The sequence below is a fragment of the Vanellus vanellus genome, assembly GCF_965231255.1.
Source record: "Vanellus vanellus genome assembly, chromosome: 1".
Lineage (NCBI taxonomy): Eukaryota > Metazoa > Chordata > Aves > Charadriiformes > Charadriidae > Vanellus > Vanellus vanellus.
The window spans coordinates 12521123-12542854 of record NC_138905.1 but is presented as its reverse complement, the minus strand read 5'-3'; the positions used below and the strand labels follow the sequence as shown (position 1 = coordinate 12542854).

Below are 21732 nucleotides of genomic sequence, written 5' to 3'. Positions count from 1 at the left end.
ATGCAGAGAGGCTTCTGCTTGTACTTATTGCTGTGACAACCAAAGTCAGCTGACTTTGTTATGTACCAAGTTAGATGGTTGGAAGTGGAAGGGTGTAAATGTGTCACGCCTATGGGGAGGAGCGGACAGGACAGGAGACCTAAAACTGACCAACGGGGCATTCCATCCCATCTGCCTCATGCTCAGCGTAAAAGCCTGAGGGATCAAAGGGGGTGAACCTCCTTCTTCAGTGGCTGGCATCTGAGGAGGACACTGTCTGTCTGCCTTTGACCCTAGTCCATGGGTTCCTGAATCCAGATCTGGAATCCAGTTCCTATCTGTCGCTGAGTCCAGTCTGGGACTTTCCCAGTTCCTGCCAGCGACGTGATTGTCATCCTGGGAGCTTGATACTGGTTTTGTATATATTGTATATATTTAATTATTTTCTTATTAATATTATTTTTTCTCTTTGTATTATTTTATTATTATTTCATTAAAGTGAAGGTAAAAGAGAGCACCTGTTGTTCATTTTAGTGGCCAGCCCAGACCAAACCTCAACAGTATCATATTTTTGTAAACACCCTGCCTCAAAAAAATATTTGCCAAATTCATAGTCTTTTTGCAAGGCTGGGGACTGGAACAGACAACTTTTATAACTTAAAAAAAAGTGAAAGCTGTCATAATAATTGTCTGGTGTCCTTTTGGCGCCCTTGTCACGTTTTGTATGGGTACTAGAATCATGTTCTTTGCTTAAGTAGTCTGAAAGAAGCAGAACATAGCAAATCTGGCAACAGTAGCTTTCAAAAACATACTGTGCTAATGAAAGGGCCTTGCATAAGTCCTTAAATTTGCACAATTGCAGATAAACCATTTGGAAAGCTACTCGTTTATTATAACTACGTAACGTAGCTACTCGTTTATTATAACTACATAGCTTAGTAGAGTGATGACTGGAGAAGTGTCTCTAATGCTTTACATTTACTTCAGTCAAGTAATTTGTCTTAATGTGGCATAGTCACCATGTAATCTCATTGGAGAAGTCTGCTTTCTTTAAATAATGGAAAGTCATTAAATCATTTCTCTAATACCTTCATTCTTTAGATAAGGGGGATAGATTAAAACTTAATTTCTTTCTTGTATTTCTTTTTAGTTCATTGTAGACTCTGACTTACCTTGCATGAGCAAAATATGGCTCTTTTGAATAGTCAAACCATGGACGGTACTATGAATTTTGGCACCTGAGGCGGCTGCTTAAAAGATGGGTTTGCACACAACCCTGTGTGCACATCCTCCCGTATTGGAAGGTGGTATCTGTAAATGATTCTTTCAAAACTTCTTAAAATTTATCTGGAGATTAAGCAGCTTCCATGAGTGTTTCAGTCTTGTGGGACTGTGACCTAACAGGCCTCAGTATGACTTCTAACAGGGCAAATGGAAAGCTTATGAACTTTAAGACCACTCTGTTCAGAATGGCTAATTTTTCTGAAAGATACTTGCAGCCTTATCTTTTTTATGAATTTTGTGTGCCAAATAGTTTCTTTTCTGTATGCCTGTATTTCTCTGTACCCATATCATATGGAGAAGAAGCTGCATTACATAAAACAATCCATTGGGTTCTCATTACTTGCTGTTGAGGTGTTTAGTGTGAAGCTGTGGTGCCAAAGCTTCATCCAGCACTAGATTTTAGTATATAGAAATTTCAAAGATGAGTGCATAAATATGGTTTGCATAAAGAACTGGAACTTTGTTAGGTGCGCCATTAGAAAGGCAGACCCAAAAAGAGACAAACATCACTGGTGAAACACACCACTGGCAGAGAGGCTATTCTGAATTGACTCAAATATTTCTGGCAAAAATCAATATCTGTGAATACAAACTGGAAATTACACTTCTGTGTTCTAGAAGTTGTCTGTCTTCTGCATTTTTCCTCCCTTCCCAGGATACATGCTGGCAACATAGACTGAACATACCAAAAATCATACAGTGCCTCATGTGCAGACCTATGTTCTTTACATGTTTTAGCTGTTCTTTGAAATAATAATTTTTACAACAGTTCTTTATTAATATGGGAAGTTATGCCTGGTTTTTATACCTCTCAGTTACCATCTCAGTAGTAATATTTTTGCATTGAGCAGTGCTGTAAGATACTATTGAGCTAGGTGAGACCCATGCAGATTGATATTACAGTACTGCCATCAGTATAAAGCATTTAATTTCTCACGTTCCTTCGTGGATGATGTCCACGAAAAATAAAAGGAGCAATTTTCTTGTTCGGTTTCTCAGTTAATTTTTGTCTTGTATTCTCTTCTGTCCTATAAAGAATAAGATTTATTGTTGTTCAACCCTACATGCCTTGCTGTCTACCAAAACCCTTCAATGTGATAGCCTTATTACTAATATAATGTTGAATTATTTTAGGCCTTGCTGGAATATCTTTACAGGAATTATAACTATGCATCTTAACAATTGTTGTTCTGGTCTGGATTTCTCTTCCTGTTCATAAGACATTTTTACCCAAATAAGGCTTTCATGATAGAGCTGGCCATTCTACTGCTTACAGTAAAGAGGATGGAGATGTAGGAATTGCTCTGTTCTGTGTTCTTTCTCTTCTGTCTTCCTCCTCCCATTTGAACATTTTTATACCTACTGGATTTTAAGCTCTTTTTCTATGACAACGTAGAAAAGGCTTAAAATTACTTGTGAAAACCCCTGAAGACAAAAGTCAGGCCTCTTTTAAAAGGAATAATTACATTTCCTTGTAAGTAGGGGGAAAAATTAAATTTTTGCGTGATAGAATATTGACTGACATAGTGAGGGAAGTAATGTGTGACGTTTTCATTGTTTTGAAGCTATAAGTCATTGCAAGAATTTGAGACGACAGACTTTTTTTTCTGTGATAGGAAGGAAACAGGTGGAAAAAGTCTGTCTTCTCTAAGAAGATCCTGTGATGTATATATGTCACTTAATTTCAGGATACCACTGTTTGTCTTCTTTATTTTTTTTTTTTTGTGTTGGTTGTCCATCCTCCCTCCCCCCCATGACTCACAGTTCATTATATCAGGATGCTGTTTATCTAGCTTGCAAAATACTTGAAGTTCCTAATAATTTCTAATGAAAGTTCTGTCTTTCAGAGTGGCTGTAGCCCATAATAGTTAGTAAATGGCCATTTTAAGCATTTAGACAGCAGAGAAAAGCAAATCCATTCATATTGTGCTAATTTGCTGATCCTCCGCTGTTAAGTTCTGTAATGTAGTCTTTTCTTATTCTATTTCTGCCAAGAATTCAAAAGAAACAGGATTCACCTTTATAGCTCAGTTTTCCCACTTAACTGCATTTCCAAACCATAGGGAAGATGATTATTCTTCTCACATAATGCTTGTTTTGTCTTTTAAGAGAATTTTGAAAATAATTTTATTGTCTCTTAAATATCCCATTTAAATGTGGACACTTGAAAAATAGGTCAAGTTGTGGTTTTATTTAGAAGAGAGAGGAGCAGAAACTGAGGAAAATCTAGAGATTCAAGATTAAATTTGAAAAAGTGAAAATTAGATTTTATATATTTATATTCAGAATACTAAAACAAAAAGAATCAAGTCAGTGTTACTTGTATCCAACTTCCTTAGTATTGCATTATTTCCAAGTATTAAACCAGACACCACTCTCCTCTTAAAGAATCTTGCATTGTTGATCAATACCTTTTATTATTTTACACTTTTTATTCATTTGGGCTAAAGACGGGGTAACACTTTAACCTAGTTTACAATTAGTAAAGCTGTGTATTTTTATTTTTTATAGATTGCAGTTAACTTTTTTAACAAAATACAGTACAAATTATTTGTAAATAATCAGTTTTCTTAAGCTTTCATCTCGCACCTTCTCATGTTTTGTAAAATGACGTGTAAGGAGACTTAAGGCTTTATTGAATTTTTTTTTTATACTGAGATATTAAATGGTAGTAAATGCTGCAGATTTTTATGCTTTTTTAAAAAATTTGTGATTGAACTTGCACGGCTGATACTTTCAGATTTTATTGGTTAATATTCAAAAAGCTAGAAATTCCAAAGTTCATTCCCTGCTTTGCACTTCTGTTTGCAGGATGTTTGATGTTGGAGGCCAAAGATCAGAGCGGAAGAAGTGGATTCATTGTTTTGAGGGTGTCACAGCAATTATTTTTTGTGTGGCATTAAGTGATTATGACTTGGTCTTGGCTGAAGATGAGGAAATGGCAAGTACCTTAATGTTGAAGACAAGAACAGTTGTTGGATAAAAACTAAATAAATTTGAAAGGAAAGCTACAAATACATCTTTTAGAGTATTACTGCTTTGTAAGATTTACGGGTTTTGTGTATAAGGTCTCAGGGAAATGGAGATGGTGTTCATGCTTTCAGGTTTCAAAGTGTTTCGTCTTATTCTCAGGAGTACTATAAGACAAGTATTCTTTTCAGCTACACTCTTTCATGTTTTAAAGGACACAGATTAATGAGGATAGATTGTCAGTAATACACGTTTCAGTCTCTTTATGGATGCTAGAAGTATATAACAAGAAATTGCTTAACTTACCTGTTTGTACTTTACTGCATGTTTTCTTTTCCTTTCCTTCCTCAGTCTTCAGTTTTTGTTTCTTTCTAAATGTGAAATTTTTGTGAAAATGTGGGGAAAAAAAAAAAGCAGCAGAGATTATCTTCCTGCTCCTTTCCAACCCCCTACACTCCTTTCTCCTTTTTCAAGGTGTGACTCCTCTCATATCAGTATGCACATTGTGCATGCTTTTTACTATCCCAGTGGTCTAAAGTGATACTTATCTATCATGTGTGAATCATTAACAGAATTCTTTGCTCTTCCTCATGTTCTGCAACTTATAAAATATAGTTTGGGGAGGAAAGAGGAAACAAAAAAACCTTTCAAGTCAAATGTAGCCAAAGAAGGTCATAGCTAGCACCCTGCTACTTAAATGACTGGAGCTTGGCTGAAGTACTTACATGTTGGATAATTTTTCTACAGAGTTAAAAATTAGGGTAAGAGGAAAAAAAAACTGATCACTTGATTCTCTAGTTCTGTAGAGCTTTATTTTTCTTTCCTGTTATGCTGGAATCTCAGCTAGGTGCATAATTTAATTTTCAATTTCCAGAAGATCTAATCACTATAAGACAAAGTCAGGTAACTCAGCAACTCTTGTAAAATATCTGTACTGCAGAACGTCAAAACACACCAAAAATTTCTAAAATTTTAAACAGCTTAAGCCTGGAAATGAGAAGGGGAAAAAAATAAAGTAGTTGCTTAAACCATGCTCGTGAAAGCATTCTTTGTGGTGTTCTTGGCCTCTCTGTTTTACTTCCCTGTGGTAAAATGTGATTCTGTATGCTAGAGACTTAGTTTTGTAACTTGTCTTGTTCATTTGTAACTAATCAAAAATATGTATTCTGATTTTACTACTGCAGTGTGATAAATTACAACAAGGTGTTTTTTTTCCAATTACAGAATCGGATGCATGAAAGCATGAAATTGTTTGACAGTATCTGCAACAATAAATGGTTCACAGACACTTCTATTATTCTCTTCCTGAACAAGAAAGATCTTTTTGAAGAAAAAATTAAAAGGAGTCCTCTCACTATTTGCTACCCTGAATATGCAGGTATTGGAAGGGGGTGCAGATTTCAAGTAATTTTTGGTTAAATTACATCAATTTTGATGCACAAATAAGGAGGATTTTTTATGGATAGGGGGGTGTTTTTATGGATCACAAATAAAGTAGTGCTAAGTCAGATTTGTCTTTTTAACCAGGGAAATAATGCTGGTCCACTGATAGCATTTGAATGTTACTGCTGCAGCTCTTTTCAGCCTAATTTATTTAGGCCGTTATTTTTTTCTGATGTCCTCCTGTGTTTGTATTTAGATGTAATTTTTGTCACTAGCAGGAATCCCTGAGGATACATGGGAGTTTATTTGAACGGGGAGTGTACATACATGTTAGAAGTAGGTGGCTTATTGAGGAAATACATAGAAAAAGAGGATAACTTAATTTAACAAGTCTTAGCCTTTTTAAATATAATTTCCATTGTAACTTCAGGCTATTCCATTGTACAGAAAATTGCACGTTGGAGGTAAAAAGCTTAGGAGAAATGTGTATGGCCGATGTCTTCAATTGAGTTTGGGAAAAACTCAAACCTTTTAAAAACATGAAAAATGAAAGTGAATAACTTGAATGAAGGAAAAAAAATATCCTAATCTAGGGAAGAGTGATGGGTCATTAATGACTTATTCCATCTGCCACTGAAGTAAATGGAAAGACTCTTCTTCCTGCAGCTGGAATTTGAGTCCTTAGTTTTTATTCTTAAAAATGTGTCCAAAAGTTTTCCTTCAAGATTTACTTATGGTGTCTTAAAGCAATGGCTGCGGAATTACCTAAACCTCTTCAGGTTTAGCTTAACTATTTCCAAAGAACCACTTACTTAAAAGATACAGTATGCATCTTACTCCTTCTCATTCGAAACCTGCTTACTGAGCAATTTTGTCCTTCTAGGATCAAACACTTACGAAGAAGCAGCTGCTTACATTCAGTGTCAGTTTGAAGATCTGAACAAGAGAAAAGACACGAAGGAAATCTACACTCATTTCACATGTGCCACAGACACAAAAAATGTGCAGTTTGTTTTTGATGCTGTAACTGATGTAATTATTAAAAATAACCTTAAAGACTGTGGCCTCTTCTGAGAAGCAGACAAACAGTTGCTAAATGGTAAATTACATGCCTGAAAACAGGACTTAGGCATTTGGAATATGCTAATGCTGTGTAAAACCTACATGGATATACTTAATTCTCTTTTATTTTATTTCTAGGTTTGGAGAATGACTTCGCACAATTCTTATCTGATTGTTTTCAAGGTGAAAGAAATACAAAATACATTGTGCTGAATGATAGATCAGTACTGTACTTGCCTGTTTTAACAGCTTTATTTATGTTTGTCTTGTAAATTTAAGTAATTAGTTAACACTGAGATGTCAGTTGATTGTATGTAAACTTAAAATTGTAGTAATGTATTTGTATAAACGTTGAACGGAATATTTTAGTAACTTGATGTCCTCTAAAATTTCCATGTTTTATGAAGATACTCTTAGAGGAGACAGACACTTTTTGCCTTTGGATTATTTAAACATCTTGTAAAATTAAATTTTCTTTTCATCTTAAGGGTGCATGCTGCCTTATTCTTTACTTTTGTTGGTATTACTGTATATGGCGTTAGCTTTTTTTGATATTTAAACAGCCTCGTACACCTGCTCAGACGTAACAAAACATAACCAATAAAACTTGTTTTTTGCCTTAAGTTTTGAAAAAATCTTTTTATAAATTTAAGATAAATGCAAGATTATTTTTTAAATTTAAATTAAATCCACAGTTTATGAAATCTCGGCTTGCAGTCTTTGCAGTGCAAACGTGGCAACACTGAGAAATTGAATTTTAAGGTTCAACTATCATTAAAGCTGATGGAAATGCAAAAAGGAAGTTGTTAAAAACATTCACATCAATAAAAAAAGTTCAAAACTGTGGTCTTTACTCAGTGGAGTGAATGACAAAATTATCTTTGGGGTTTTTTTATAGACAGTTAACAAAGGCTAGACTTCAGAGTAATATTTTTTTCTGCTTACTTAAGAAGTAAAATCATGTTCTCCTTAAACTTTTTGCTATTTTCTGGTAATAAAACTAGTTTGATAATTTAATAATCATAGAAATACCAGGTTTTCCCACAAGACATGGCACAGTGGCTTCACAGATTAAAGCGATTTCCTGTTGCATATAAAAAATCTTCAGTATTTTGGATAGGGTGTTTTAGTGACTTGCAAACGCTGATTCTTTAATTTCCTCTTTAATTATAATTAAAATCTCACAGTTTCTTTAAATAAGCTAAGAATATTATTTTCTTCTGGTTATGCTTTCATTATCTGTTTTGCTGTCTTAGGTATATGTCATCCATTGCCTTATGAGTAGTGCCAAAATTGATTTTTTTATACAGATTTTAAAATTACTAAGCTTCTATTTGTAAGTAAGTTCATGGATGGTTGTCTTAAATGTATGTCATCTAGAAAATATGAACGTACCAAACTTGGAAATATGATTTTCTATAATTGTTAAAATATTTCTGGCAGCTACAGTACACCATAGATTCTTTGAGAAGTAAATCAGTCTTTGAACCTGTTGCTATTTTTCTGTATTATCTTAGCTTTTATGTTCTTAGAAAATATGTTCAATGAAAATATTTAAGTCATTGTTCTGTTATTTAATTTTTAATTGTATGTGTGTTTCGTTTAGGCCTCAGATAGCTTGAGTAAAACTTGTCTGCACTTCTCATTCTTTAATGCTTCCTTTGTTAGGTACAGAATTGCTAAATGCGTTTCAAATGAAAGACTAGAAAGGAGATAACTTATTACTGGAGGTTGTTAAATATATTCATACATTAGGAGCTCTTTCAGCAGTTATGGTAAGCAATCTGTATATCCTGGGCTGCTTTTAATTGTGCTTTACAGTTCTGGATACATAACTGATTTTGAATCTCATTGAACTGCTTTGTGGAAATTGTATTTATACCTACGTTCAAGTTGGTTTTTGTACTTAATGTAAAACAAAAATTGGGATTAATCAAATTACATAAATAAATCTAAATTTTGTGCCTTGCTTGAAAGAAATTTTTTTCATTAACTGTGCTGATGGAAATCTTTTTGCATCCATCCTGTGGAGATAACTAGGTAGTAAAAATGAGAAGATACAGCAAGTAAATCTAAAAACTTTATGCAAGAAACGGTAAAATGAAAATCAGCATAAATTGATGATTATTGATTATTTCCTAAATATTTTTCCTTTACTGTTGTTCCTAACATCTTCAATTGGAGAATTTTAGGAATTTCGTAACTGGTGTTTGCTAAAATATTTACATCTTAATATAGAACAAAATTGTGAAATACTTTTGCTTGCTGGTCCAGGCAGGTGAACTTGTCTTTTCTGACTTGGTGAGTGGACAGCAGGTATGTTTCCCTATAGATGCTCTGTACTGGGTGATGTATCTTTGTCCTGTGATAAGAGTTGTCAGCCTAGGCTACTGCTCTAGGAAGAACTGCAAGTGGATTTATGTGGAATAGTGGGAGCCACACACTTAGTTTTCATTGCAGTTTTAATAAGGCTCCATTCCATCTCTGTACAGTCGGAGCACTACAGAAAATGGAGGAGATTCTGTGGGTCTGCCACTGTCTGAGAAGGGCAGTTTTTTGCCTGAGCAATGTGAGCCTGTATTCTCTTCCAGTTCGCTATTCCTCACATTTTTGCATGCAAAGTATCCAGGCAAACTGCTTTTTCTAGCCTTACACAAAGAAGTTCCCTCTACTAGCTTAGATATTGTTTCAGATCCTTTTAAATATTCTAAATTTAGTGTATGTATAATTTAGTATATGTAGGGAATTATAACCTCACGGAGGCCTCTCCAGCCCCCGTGGTCTTATGAGTGTATTGTCTGTGGTTGAAGTCTTTCAGTAAAATGCAGCCATTGTTAAACATGTAGTTATTTTTAAGGAGGAAAGTATGGTGTGGAAAGTATGTGAGGAAGTATGGTTTGGAAAATTTGGTATTAGACTTCATGATGCTACCTATTGAATTTAGAGGAAGTTTGATGTTAAATGTAGTAACTTCTTAGTAACTAAAACAGGGTCCAGGATCATAGCATGGGAACAGAGTAGCAATGCAGTTTCTGTTGCCATGTACACATTTAGCTGCTTCACGATTTAAATTCTATGTAAAATCTTAGGGAGCAAAAGAGATCAATCTGCAGCATGCTGAACAGCATGATGGCTCGTATGCATTTAGAATTGGGGAAAATGAAAGGAGAAGTTTCTGTTCCAAATCAAGCAAAACAGAAACTCTACCAAGAGACTGGCTATCCTTCTGCGTGGATGTCTCTTGAAGCTATAATACTTCATATTAATTACTAATAGCCTGTGGGTCAAGAGTAATGCTGGGGTTGTAAACTTAAAATCCTTGACTGTTTCATTTTGAAAAAAGTGTAGAAGCTGCAACAAGAGGCTGAAAGGTGCTCAACCTCGAATAATTCATAGCCTGTGGGAGAGTGCACTCAGAGGCTATGAGTGAGGAAGATGAAACTAGTGAAAGAGGAACTGGAAATCAAAGGGACACTTTTTGTTGAGTAACTCAATTACCAGTCATTACCTATATCAGTGCCTGTAATTTTTGCAAAAATTAAGTTTTTTGGACTCTGAAGAACAGGTGTATTAAAATTTCAGTTGCATAGGTACAAGAAAACTGTTTCCAGCTCTGTCTCTAAAGTTCTTGCAAAGAAGCTGCCTTGACATAGAGGAAGCTAGGAGCAGAATTTCAATCAGTTATGTTTCCAAGTCATGAAAATACACTGTATTTTAAAATGGCTGAGTTAAAATGTGTTTATCTAGCTTTTTATCCATAGCATATTTAGGAGCACTGCTTTTCAAAGTTGGTCATGGTTCCAGATAAGGTGTTGTGGCAGTGGGAAGGCTTTATGACTGTTACCTGACACAGCAGAGATCAGGGTTATTGAGCCGTTTTATTTTAGTAATAATTTGCTTAGACTAAGGCATAATCCACATTAAAGTGCAGTCAATGGGTTGATATTCATATGGGATAGTGTCATGCTATACCATTTTTGGTCATACTCCCTTCTGGATTTTACGAAGGGCAGGAGTTGAGCCCACAAGGTAGAAATATAATTTTATAGTAGAACTATATTATTCTAGTGCAATGCCTCAATTCTCAAAGGAATTTCAGAGCAGCTGTTACAGAAGAAAAATGTATGTATGCAAGGTTGTACTGATCAGAATGTGCTATCTGAAATCTGAGTCTTTTTTTAATTGCAATGGAACAAAAGATGTTTAAGACCAAATATGTTGTCATTGGAAGTCACTGTAGCTTCACAGTACTAGCTGTTCCCTCTGAACTTCTTTATTCTCCCTTCTTTTCTGTCCTTCCACTAATAGAGGAGTTTGGTAAGAGGTGTTGTCACTGTGCTTTCCCACTCACAGGTTGTGCTATTGTGTAGCCATTTAAGGAATGGGTACATTGAATCCTGCGGAATATGCCAATCTTTAATTTCTTTGCAGATAAAGAACATACAGATGTCTGTATGTAATGTAAGTTTATTATTATAGTAATGTACGAATATGCAGACTGATCAGACAATAAATAAGTGTACTTAAAGCTGCATGAGTTTATACTGAAAAGCACGAAGAAAAGTCTAGGAGACCAAAAACTTGAGCACATGGAGCTTTTCATTTACGTACCTTTTAGTTCCAGAGGGATACACAAAAGCCCTTACTGTATGACACAGAGCACATCTCAAATGCCTCTTATACTAAGTATCTTCATTTCTACAAGATCAGAATGCACTTTCAAACTGTACAGTACAAATGGCTGAGAGACACATTTCAAATAGATACCAAGACACTTCCAGAAGGATTTGGCCATTTGACAAAATAAAGTAGCGGTAGTTATCTAAACTACAACAAATGAATAATCCATCGGTTTTGCACATAAGCTGAAAAGTGTGACAGTTTACCTTAGGAACCATAATGTCTTACTCTGAAAAAAATATACTGAGGTATAGTCACACATTCTCACTCTTCATCTGTTCCAATGTAGTGATTCTCTTAGAATGTGATTAAAAAAAAAAAAGGAAAACAAACCATGAAAAGTATGAATCCTATGAAATTAAATCAGCCTGAGAATGTTACATAGTTTTTATTGGAAAAGGTTAATATTTGTCCTGTATGCCAGGATTCTTATGGTAGATTAAAACAAAGATGCAGATATTCCTGTTATGATTCCGTAAATCATAGAATCATAGAATGGTTTGGATTGGAAGGGACCTTAAAGATCATCTAGTTCCAACCTCCCTGCCATGGAGGGACACCTCCCACTAGACCAGGTTGCTCAAAGCCCCATCCAGCCTGGCCTTGAACACCTCCAGGGACGGGGCATCCACAATTTCTTTGGGCAGCCTGTTCCAGTGCCTGACCACCCTCACAGTAAAGAATTTCTTCCTAATATCTATTCTAAATTGCCCCTCTTTCAGTTGAAAACAGTTACCCCTCGTCCTACTGCTACACTCCGTGATAAAGAGTCCCTCTCCAGCTTTCCTGTAGCCTCCTTTAGGTACTGGAGGGCTACTATAAGGTCTCCCTGGAGCCTTCTCCAGGCTGAACAACCCCAACTCTTGTCGGCCTGTCCTCATAGGAGAGATGCTCCATCCCTCTGATCATCTTCATGGCCGTACCCTGGACTCATTCCATGAGGTCCATGTTCTTCCTGTGCTGCGGACTCCAAAACTGGATGCAGTACTCCAGGTGGGGTCTCATGAGAGCAGAGTAGAGGGGCAGAATCACCTCCCTCAACCTGCTGGTCACACTTCTTTTGATGCAGCCAAGGATATGGTTGGTTTCTGGACAGCAAGCGCACATTGGTACCTCATGTTGACCTTCTCATCAACCAACACCCCCAAGTCCTTCTCAGGGCTGCTCTCAATCCACTCTCCACCTCTGTTTGTGCTTGGGATTGCCCCAACCTATGTGCAGGACCTTGCACTTGCCCTTGTTGAACTTCATGAGTTTTGCACAGGCCCACCTCTCCAGCCTGTCCAGGTCCCTCTGGATGGCATTCCTCCTCTCCAGCATGTCGACTGCTCCATACATCTTTGTGTCATCGGGACATTTGCTGAGGGTGCACTCCATCCCAACATCCATGTGTTCTGGTTTGAGGACACGACACCACGGCACCAACAAAGATGTTAAACAGCACCGGTCCCAGTACTGACACCTGAGGACTGCCACTTGTCACTGGTCTCCACTTGGACATTGAGCTGTTGACCACAAACTTAAAATACTTTGTCTAACTTTCATTGAGAGCTTTTTATTAAAACAAAGATTATTTTCTAATGAGAATAGCGTTAACTTTCACTTGGTGTAAATTGCCAAAACTTCATTTCTTTATTAAGAATTATTGGTGGATTTATTAAAGTAAATGAAAATCAGAAGTTAGCAGCTGCATAGTTTAGAATACAAAACTGAACAATGACAAAAAAGATATCCAAATTATATTAAGTAATTTTATTGTAGCAAACATACTTGAACATGTGCGTAAGATGTGATTTTGTCCTGTGTGTTATGTCTTAGGATATCTCTAAGTCAGTAAGGATAGTTCGTTACATCCAATTTGTAATGGTGATATTTCTACTATTTTTAAACTTTAACAAAATGCAGTTTTAATCCTTCATACTTCTAGAAATGTTATTGTAAAAAAAGCAATTTGTTAGATAGATATTGCACATGGAGATTTGAGTACATTTGATCAAATTCTGAAGTTGTTGCTTATAGATTCTGCCAGTATCTTTCATAGCCAATTTATGTTGGTTTGGCTTAAATGTTGTTAGTTTGCCTTGTTTTTCTACTTATAACTTAATTCTTTATAAAATTCTCAGTCTTTGGCTTTCTGACTCTATTTAAGGGATGGAAGAAAGTAAAAAACTGTATCATCTACTGAGACAAAAAGAACATTTTTGAGATGTTTGTAGTCAGTCAGGCACACAAAACTGATGTTCTGGGAAAGCTTTAAAGAAAATACTCCGTGGTTAACTTAACGGCTGTGTCCAACTTTTGAAGAAAGCAACTTTGGGAGAGTAACGTGACATAAAGTTGGGGGTTTTGGTATGGTTTTGTATGTTTTTGTTATCTGGAGCTCTAATTGTGAGGTGTTACAGTGAGGTATGTGCAGTTGCTCAGCTACTTACCCCTTTCCCAGGTGAGGCTGTTCGATGTCTGCGTATTAAAGGCCTGATCTTGGAAATATTGAGGAAAAGGGTTGTGAGCTACTCAGCAGAAAGAAATAGGCAAGAGGCACCCCAGGTCTCCTGGAGAGGAGAGCAGGAGCACTCCTCAGAGGACTTGAACAGAGATGGAGAGGGAGGGAGGTGGCTGCTCTTCTGATGTCTATTGAGTTTGTATTTGAATTCTCTCAGGGTTTAATGCAGTTTTACACGAAGAGATGATGTATTTGGGTGCTACTAGGACAAAGTTGTTGGTATATTGTACACTTCATCTTGAAGTATCTTGTCCTATCCAGATCCTCAGTCCTTGAAGATCTATCTTCCTCTAGTTAAAAGCCATGCCAGAAAGAATAAAATGCTAATATAGCTGCAGAGTAATAGTTTGCTCGTCTTGAATGAGGTTTTTTTTTCTTTCAAAACCAGAATTTTTAGTGTTTTAGAGTCTCAAAGATGATCTAAAAGATAAATCCTGCGGCTGTTAAATGGGTTTTCTAGGGTTTAAAATACTAAAGTGCAGAGATAGGGACAAGCTATTTCATTTCACTTGATTTTTTCCCCAGTAAATGTGAAAGGAAGATTAATGGAGCACTCGGTGTTCTGTGTGAGCCTTCCTGAGACCTGCGCTGAAATACCACCCTTCCATCAGCTGTGTATCTTCTGTGGAATTGCAGCAAAGAACTGAATAGTGCTTCCTGATAGCTCTGGTGTTTGAATCCAGTATGTTGGCAGCTGACATCCTTGATGAAGAGGAAAGAAATATTAAACCAGTATCAATGGTATAGGACCTCGAACTACCAACACACAAGCGTTAACGTCCTTTGAGGCCAAACTGATGACTGCTGTAGAAGGGTTGTTTACATAAACTGACTTTCAGTGAGAGCTTTAAAAAGAGAGTTAGCTGTTTCATCACTTTCAAAAGGACTTCAGAAAGCCATGAGCTCTGTTAGAAATGGGATAATTTGCCTCGCTTTAATGTTCAGTATCTCAAGTGAGTTAAAACAGTTTGTCAAGTGATCGTCTATCAGCTGGCATGTGGTAATGAGTATGTTTTCTCAGCCTTTGACAAACGAAATCTAGTTGAGTTTATTTAAAACAGAGTGAAACTTGTACATGTAAGGAGTAAGGAAGACACAATCACTAGGGAAATAATTTGCAAAATTAAAATCATGCATGCTCTGGCGGGGGGTGTTGGACTAGATGATCTCCAGACGTCCCTTCCAGCCCTGACCATTCTGTGATTCTGTGAATGCAAAGCAAGGCTTGCATTCTTCCAATAGCACTTATACACACGATCACATTTTGTCAGCATTTCAGAAACTGATTTTTGAAGTAGGTCTATGCCAGGTTTTAGGAGATAGCACTTCTCATTGTTGTACTATCTCTAGGACTGAGGGGATGATGGCACTAGTAATATTTTCTGAAAGGTTATTTTTACCTTGTCCTGTTAAATTTATTTCACTTTACATGATACTGACTACTCATTTCTGCAAGGGCTAGAATCTGTGAATGTATCAGTTACCAATCCTAATAATTCATTCTTTTGCACCAAACGTGCGTATCTTGTACAAAGTACAATAAGTTCAGTAGAAGATCTCAGAGTTAGACCTTTACTCAGATCCTTGCTCTGAACCAAAGCTGATGCTGAGCCCCTTTGCGTGTATCCTGGAGTACCCCAGCTAGCTGTATTATGTTGTGTAAGAGCATCTATGTCCCTCCTCTTCGCCTTTGAATGGTAACAAAATCAACCTTTTAGATCTTTTTTTCCAGATACCATCTGATTTATAATAGTTTGAAATGTCTAATTCAACTCAAAATTAATTTGTCAATTGTTTTTTCAACTACTAACAAACAGAAAAAACTTAGAGAGTTCACTTAAGACTGATCCCGTGATCCTTTAGCTGTTTCTTTGTTGAGCTGGATGGATTCAGCCTGATGAAACTTTCTGTACAATGCATGGTTTTTTTAGTCCTTCATTCATTCTTGCAATTCTTTCCTGCATCATTTCCGTTTCTCCTTGGGTATCTTGAATTGCAAAGCTATTTATAAGTGAAAAGGGTTTAAAAGTGGAAAGCTTTTTTTTTTTTTCTTTTTAAATTTTCCTTTTGGTAGGATGGATGGGGAAAGAATACAAAACAAAGGTTTTACCAAAAAATATCAGTTTGAATCATCTCAACGAGCTTCAAAATTTTCCATTCCCAAAGCTTAAATGTTACTTGAGAGGTTTGTAGATTACTAAACAATGTAATACACTTTTTAAAAAAATGCAGATTGAAAGACAGAAAAATACATTATAATAGGCTGAAATACCAAAACCATTTTCTGCCTCCATGCTGTTTCTGATCAGACTAGAATAATGAATGGATGACTTTCATTAAGTCATGGTGTTATTAGACCAGGGAAACATAGACAAATATCAGAACACTGTTCATTCTGGAAGAATTCAGGGAGAATATTGATGAAAGACCATGAGTGAGACAGGACTGCAGGAGTTTAACTGTCAGCCGAACACTTAAAATTTCTGAACGAAGCTTCCGTGCAAGATATTTGTCGCTTGCCTGATTTGATTTTGACTAAAGGCTGCTCTGCTAAAGCACTTCTTTGCCTCATTGCCAACCAGAATTCTGCTCTAGAGCTGTTAGTCTTTGACTGCTGGGTTTGGAGAGAGAGTCCTAGGAAGTCAGTTTCCTTCTTTGCTTTAACTCTCTTAACTACTTAGAGGACTTTCCTGTTCTTGGGTGGACAATGGCCCAGGAGGTGTAAGCTGGACTTTTAAGGCAGATCTTTCTTATGAGCTGTATTCTGGAAAGCAAAACAGTGGAGTTAACGTGCCTACACAGGCTTCTGTGCTTTAAGCACAGCAAATTGATGTTTATAGCTTTTCATTATACCAAAATAAAGTACTTTGTTAGCCATTGTATCAGCACAGCTCTTCACTTGTATTCAAAGTAGGTGCCCAGCGGTGCTGCATTCTGCCTCTCTGCACTGACTTCTTTAAGAGAGCGATGACATGAGAAGTACGGTGAGAAGCTACCATCATTTACCTTCATGTATCTATTAATCTTTACAATCTGATTTCTTTATTGCTGTCAAACAACATGGAGGGCATGCCGCCGAGCACGACAATCATGAAACAGCATAATCAAAATGTGTTTTGAGTCACAAAGATGAGTTTGCTTCTAATGGCAAAGGCTGTAGATAATGCAGGAGGAAGAGCCGAATGACAGAACTCAGGACTTCTGTGGGGTGTTTGAATAGTTCTGCTCAATGGATCTTTGCTGCAGGTCTCAGCTGGCTGCTGCTCATTGGAGGCTCTTCAGCTCCAGAGGCAGGTGGTTAGTTTTGTGGCCTTGGTAGTTTGTAATACTTTGAAACAATTTCACACTGTCTTTGTTGCGAAGTGTTCCATTGTAACTGTGCCTCTCCTCCAGAGCCATGACCTTGTGCAATATCTAGAAAATGCCTCAAATAGCCATCCTGCTACAGCTCTATTCTCCCTGCCCTATTATGGGTTTAAATATTTCATGTGGGTTTTTTTCCTTTGTGTTTTTTTTTTTTTATTATTATTATCCTCTGCTGTTGCTCTCTTTTCTATGTTCTGTAGCACGACAGATGTGCTAAAGATACTGAGGAAGAAAACCAAAGGTACTTACAGTCTTGGTGATTCAATGATCATTGTGCACCACAATGATTAAATGTTTCCTCCACACTTCAGAAATGTCATGCATGTTTTCTTTTTCTGTTTTGGGACTCCACTTGAAGTTTTGAGTGTCGGCTGCCTGAAATCTCTCTGTAGCCTGACTTGGGCCATTAGCTTATCCAACAGACTTTGAGAAAAGCTGAGTAGTTTAATGAATCTGTGAGGCAGTGTACCTTTCTAATTACTTACAGGGTTTTTTCCCCCTCTAGTTATTTACCTACGGCTACAATAAATGCACTTGCCAAGTAACGCATTCATTTAGGGGGCTTTTTATTAGCAGAGGGAGGTAACAGGAAAGGCCGTGAGTGGATCTTGGGGAAGAGGAAGCAGCTGGGGGTGCCAGTGGGATTTGTTATAGCTGAAAAATAAGACTTTTAACGTCTCTGTTGTGAATGCTATTTTTAATCTTCTGGAGAGGAAGCAGATGGAAAGAGACCGTCAGATCTGCACAACACGGAAAGATAAAGAATAAGCCCTTTTAAAGCAATATATAATCCTGATGGGTAGATCTCTCTGCTGTAACGGTCTCCATATGATGATCATATGGGCATACACGCAGTCTCTGGCTATCTTCCATGCAACTCCTGAACTCTGTGCCGTATGTATGATCAAAGGAGGTTTTGGCATGTGCTTCTGAGCACTTGCTGTGTTGTGTTTTTAAATGCTTTGTGCATGGCTATCAACTACATCGTGCGTGGCTTTATTGCGGCTGGTACTTCTAAAAATGCAGTTCTCGGGCACTGTTACCTGCTGATGGGAAAAGAGAGCTCCTGACTGGCGGCTGTTCTGATGGTGGCAGTCACGGCTGGTCCGTCTGATCCAAGGCAGTGGGGTGCTAAGTATGAAACCATGCTGAACTAGGGATGAAGCAGTGATGGTACAAGAGGATATAGGGGGCTGCCAAAAGCAGACTTTCTAAATCTTTCCCATTTGAAATGAACAAACTCATCCTGAATTGGAAGTCGTCTCATTTCCTAGACAAATTACCCGCTGTAACCAAGAATGCAAAATCCTTTCGGCTTTGTTTCCATAGATGATCGTTTGAGGTGAACTATCTGGAATAGCATTTTATGGAAACGAGACATGGGTAAGATTCTATTCCCCACAGTTAATCAGGACACATAAGAAATCATTCCACAAAGTGAATCACAGCCGAAGGAGTCTGCAGCATGTGCAGGTGACATCATGATTTACCGTTGGATGGGATTCTACTGCAGTAAATAAGCTTGAGAGATTAGCCTCGTCTTGTCAAGGATATAAATCCTCTTTAGAAAAAACAAAAAACAAACAAACAAACAAAAAAAAAAACAAAAAAAAACAAAAAAACAAACACGAGCATCAGAACACTTGTTACACTTCATCCCTCAAAAAACAGCATCAGAGGTAGGAAATTTCTCTCGACACTAGCCAAAGTTACCCGTACTAGAATACAACACTAAACTGTACCCGACAGTGCTGCTCATTGCTTTGCTGCCGACAGAGACAGAAGTTTTATGTTCAACATTTTCTGTCGCACACAATTGCATTCTGCTTCCACTAAGGTCAGAGGATTACATGATGCTGACTGACCTGTGATGACCACAAAGCCCCATGCCAGCTAGTAAAGCAGGTGAGCAACCACCCTCTAACACGGCCGTACCTTTAGGGGATGGTGTCTGATGCATAGTGGTTTAGTGGCAGTACGTTTTAGCAAACCATTTGGTATCCAGTGGGCATTTAACATGGTCTCTGTTTAGTCTGGTGCAATTGGATCCAAATGCTGTCATAAACAATAGCATCATGTAATAACTAGCAACAAGACTTCTGTATTAATACTATGTTTTAATGACTCTAAATAGTTCTACTATATACTTTAAAATCCCATTTTTATTCTGAATTCAGTTGCTTTTTATTTTTTATGTATGAGTATATAAACAATACTATGGTACAGTACAGGTGAGGATGGTTCTTGTACCTGTAAAACAGACCCTTGGCACATAGTAATGTGCTGTCTTGTGTTTAAGATATTTTCTGTAAGAACAAACGGGAAGTTCTTTTGCACTAATGGAAACGACATGTGGTATTACTCTTTTACTGAAAACGAAGGCCAAATCTGACTTCAGTAGAATCTCTCAAAGACCATTTCCTGGCATGCCTAATTCCTTATAATAAATTTCTTGCTCGAAGTTGCACGTGAAGTCTGTGGCAGAACAAGTGAATATGAGATAATTGCATTCAGCCTTACTCTTTAGGATGTCTCCAAAACGGCACTATTATCCCTTGGCCGTTTCTGAGATGTGGTTCTCTGGGCTGCAGTGATGTAATACAGACAATTTATTTAGTACTTAATTATCCTTATGGCCTGGAAAAGTACTGAGCCTTTCTTTAAAGGCATAGGTTAGAAAAGTAGTCTAAACTTTCCAAAGAGACAGCATAAAACACTACTTTAGAAATTAGGTATATAACCTTTTTCTTGGAAAATGTATGTTTACGTCCTTTTAGAAAGCATGTTTACCTGAACCTTATTTTAGTCTGGTTTATCATGTTTTCTCTGCCATAAGAAATAGCTCATTTCAGAGTGGGATTAACTTCTCAGAAATATATTCCATACCTTCCCTTCACATTTTGTTGGCTTCTCAAATCCAGTTATAAGATAGTAAATGTTATGTACTAACACTGTTCACGATATGATCTGTCAGCAATCCTGTTAACATAAAACTGTACCTATTTTCAAGGTTGCATAAAACCTGATACTAAAACCAGTTTGTAGCTGAAATTTAAATTGCCAGACCTGTTCCAGCCTGACGTGCTTTTTATATCCATGTGCTGGTTTTGGCTGGGATAGAGTTAATTTTCTTCATAGTAGCTAGTATGGGGCGATGGTTTGGATTTGTGCTGGAAACCCCTTAGCAGCTGGAACGTGGTAGGTGCACTCCTGGTTCAGATGTTGCAGGACTTGTCCCCAGTGGGAACCAGTGAGGATGACTGGGAAATTTGCTTTGGAAGCACGTTCTTGATCAAAACTAAATCTAATGTAGATGTGCGTTATGCTATTCACCCTATGTGAGAGCCTATGCCCAGATGCTCGGCCACTGCGTATCACTGGTACAGAAGCGGGCAGCAACCTGTCTGCAATTACCATGCCCAGTGCTCTTCTTTCTGCTGAAGGGGCATACAGCCTCCTGGGAACTCATTCCTCTGGAAGAGAGCCTTGCCATCGCCCTCTGGATCTTGGAAATCCTTCGCTTGCACTGGTCGGTGAGGAATCTATTCAGAGTAAGGTGACCGTGTGCTGGTGGCCTAAGCTTGTGATGCCGTATTTCCCTTTCAGTGTAGTTTGGTCTGTAATGGTTGCACACCTGAGGTTAACCCGTACTGGTAGCGTTATCAGGGATGTCCCAACTGAAAGGAGCACTGTACATCCCTGTACAGTACTGTACGCAGCTTTCATTATAACTACGATTGTGTTAACTAATAATTATCATTCTGTCATTTTACAGGCCCTGTGAACCATTATGGAAGATCTGTGGTTTCTGTGAGTCTCTGCAGCGACAGCTTACATCACAAATTGCCTTTTATACCTCAGCTGTTTTCCACTGAAGATGCATTTCTTCTCCCCAAAGAGAACCTCATCTTCCAGGATACCATTATATGAATCCACGCCCTTCGTTACAATCCAGCTCTACCGGGAAACCAAGAGGCTCGTGCACTTGCTTGGAGAGGGTCCTAACTCCTCAGTGTTGACGTGCAGTGTGTCTTCTGTCATCTCACTATGGAGAAGGATGCTGCAGGACAGCGTTTCTGCCAGCAGTGCAAAGTGCTTGGAATCACTGTGCTGGGAGCTGTGGCGCAGCCCAGTGAGGTGTTCGTCGGGACAGGGGTGCGCGGGCTCAGCCTCCTCCCAGGCTGCCTTTCTCCAAGCGTCCCTGCCTCCCTTCTAGCACAACTAGACATTGCACTCGTCTGTATTGCTTCTCTCTCCCTGCCTAAAGCACCGATCTTTTCTCCATAGTGAAAAGAAAATATCCTATAGCGTATAAGGGTACTTATAAGGACACTTGCATAATACAAGGCAGAAGCAGTATGTTGCTTTTTAATTCAGACCATTTAATTCTCATAAAGGTCACCCCTGTACTACAGGGCTAAGAAATGTCTTGTGAAAAACTCTCAGGCATCTATGTTGGAAGGCTGCTCCTTAGCCACCATCAAACATCTAGATGCTTCTGGGCA

General features: G+C 37.7%; 1 protein-coding gene across 1 annotated transcript in view; it reads left to right on the top strand.

Moving 5' to 3' along the window:
* The window catches only part of GNAI1 (G protein subunit alpha i1), a 40960-nt gene extending 32318 nt beyond the window's left edge, over positions 1–8642 (top strand). The window contains exons 6-9 of the mRNA XM_082486621.1: positions 4075–4204; positions 5458–5611; positions 6500–6715; positions 6817–8642. Of these exons, the coding sequence (XP_082342747.1) occupies positions 4075–4204; positions 5458–5611; positions 6500–6690 (475 nt within the window). The 3' untranslated portion in view covers positions 6691–6715; positions 6817–8642. The remainder of the gene's footprint in view (positions 1–4074; positions 4205–5457; positions 5612–6499; positions 6716–6816) is intronic.
* Positions 8643–21732: the final 13090 nt, after the last annotated feature.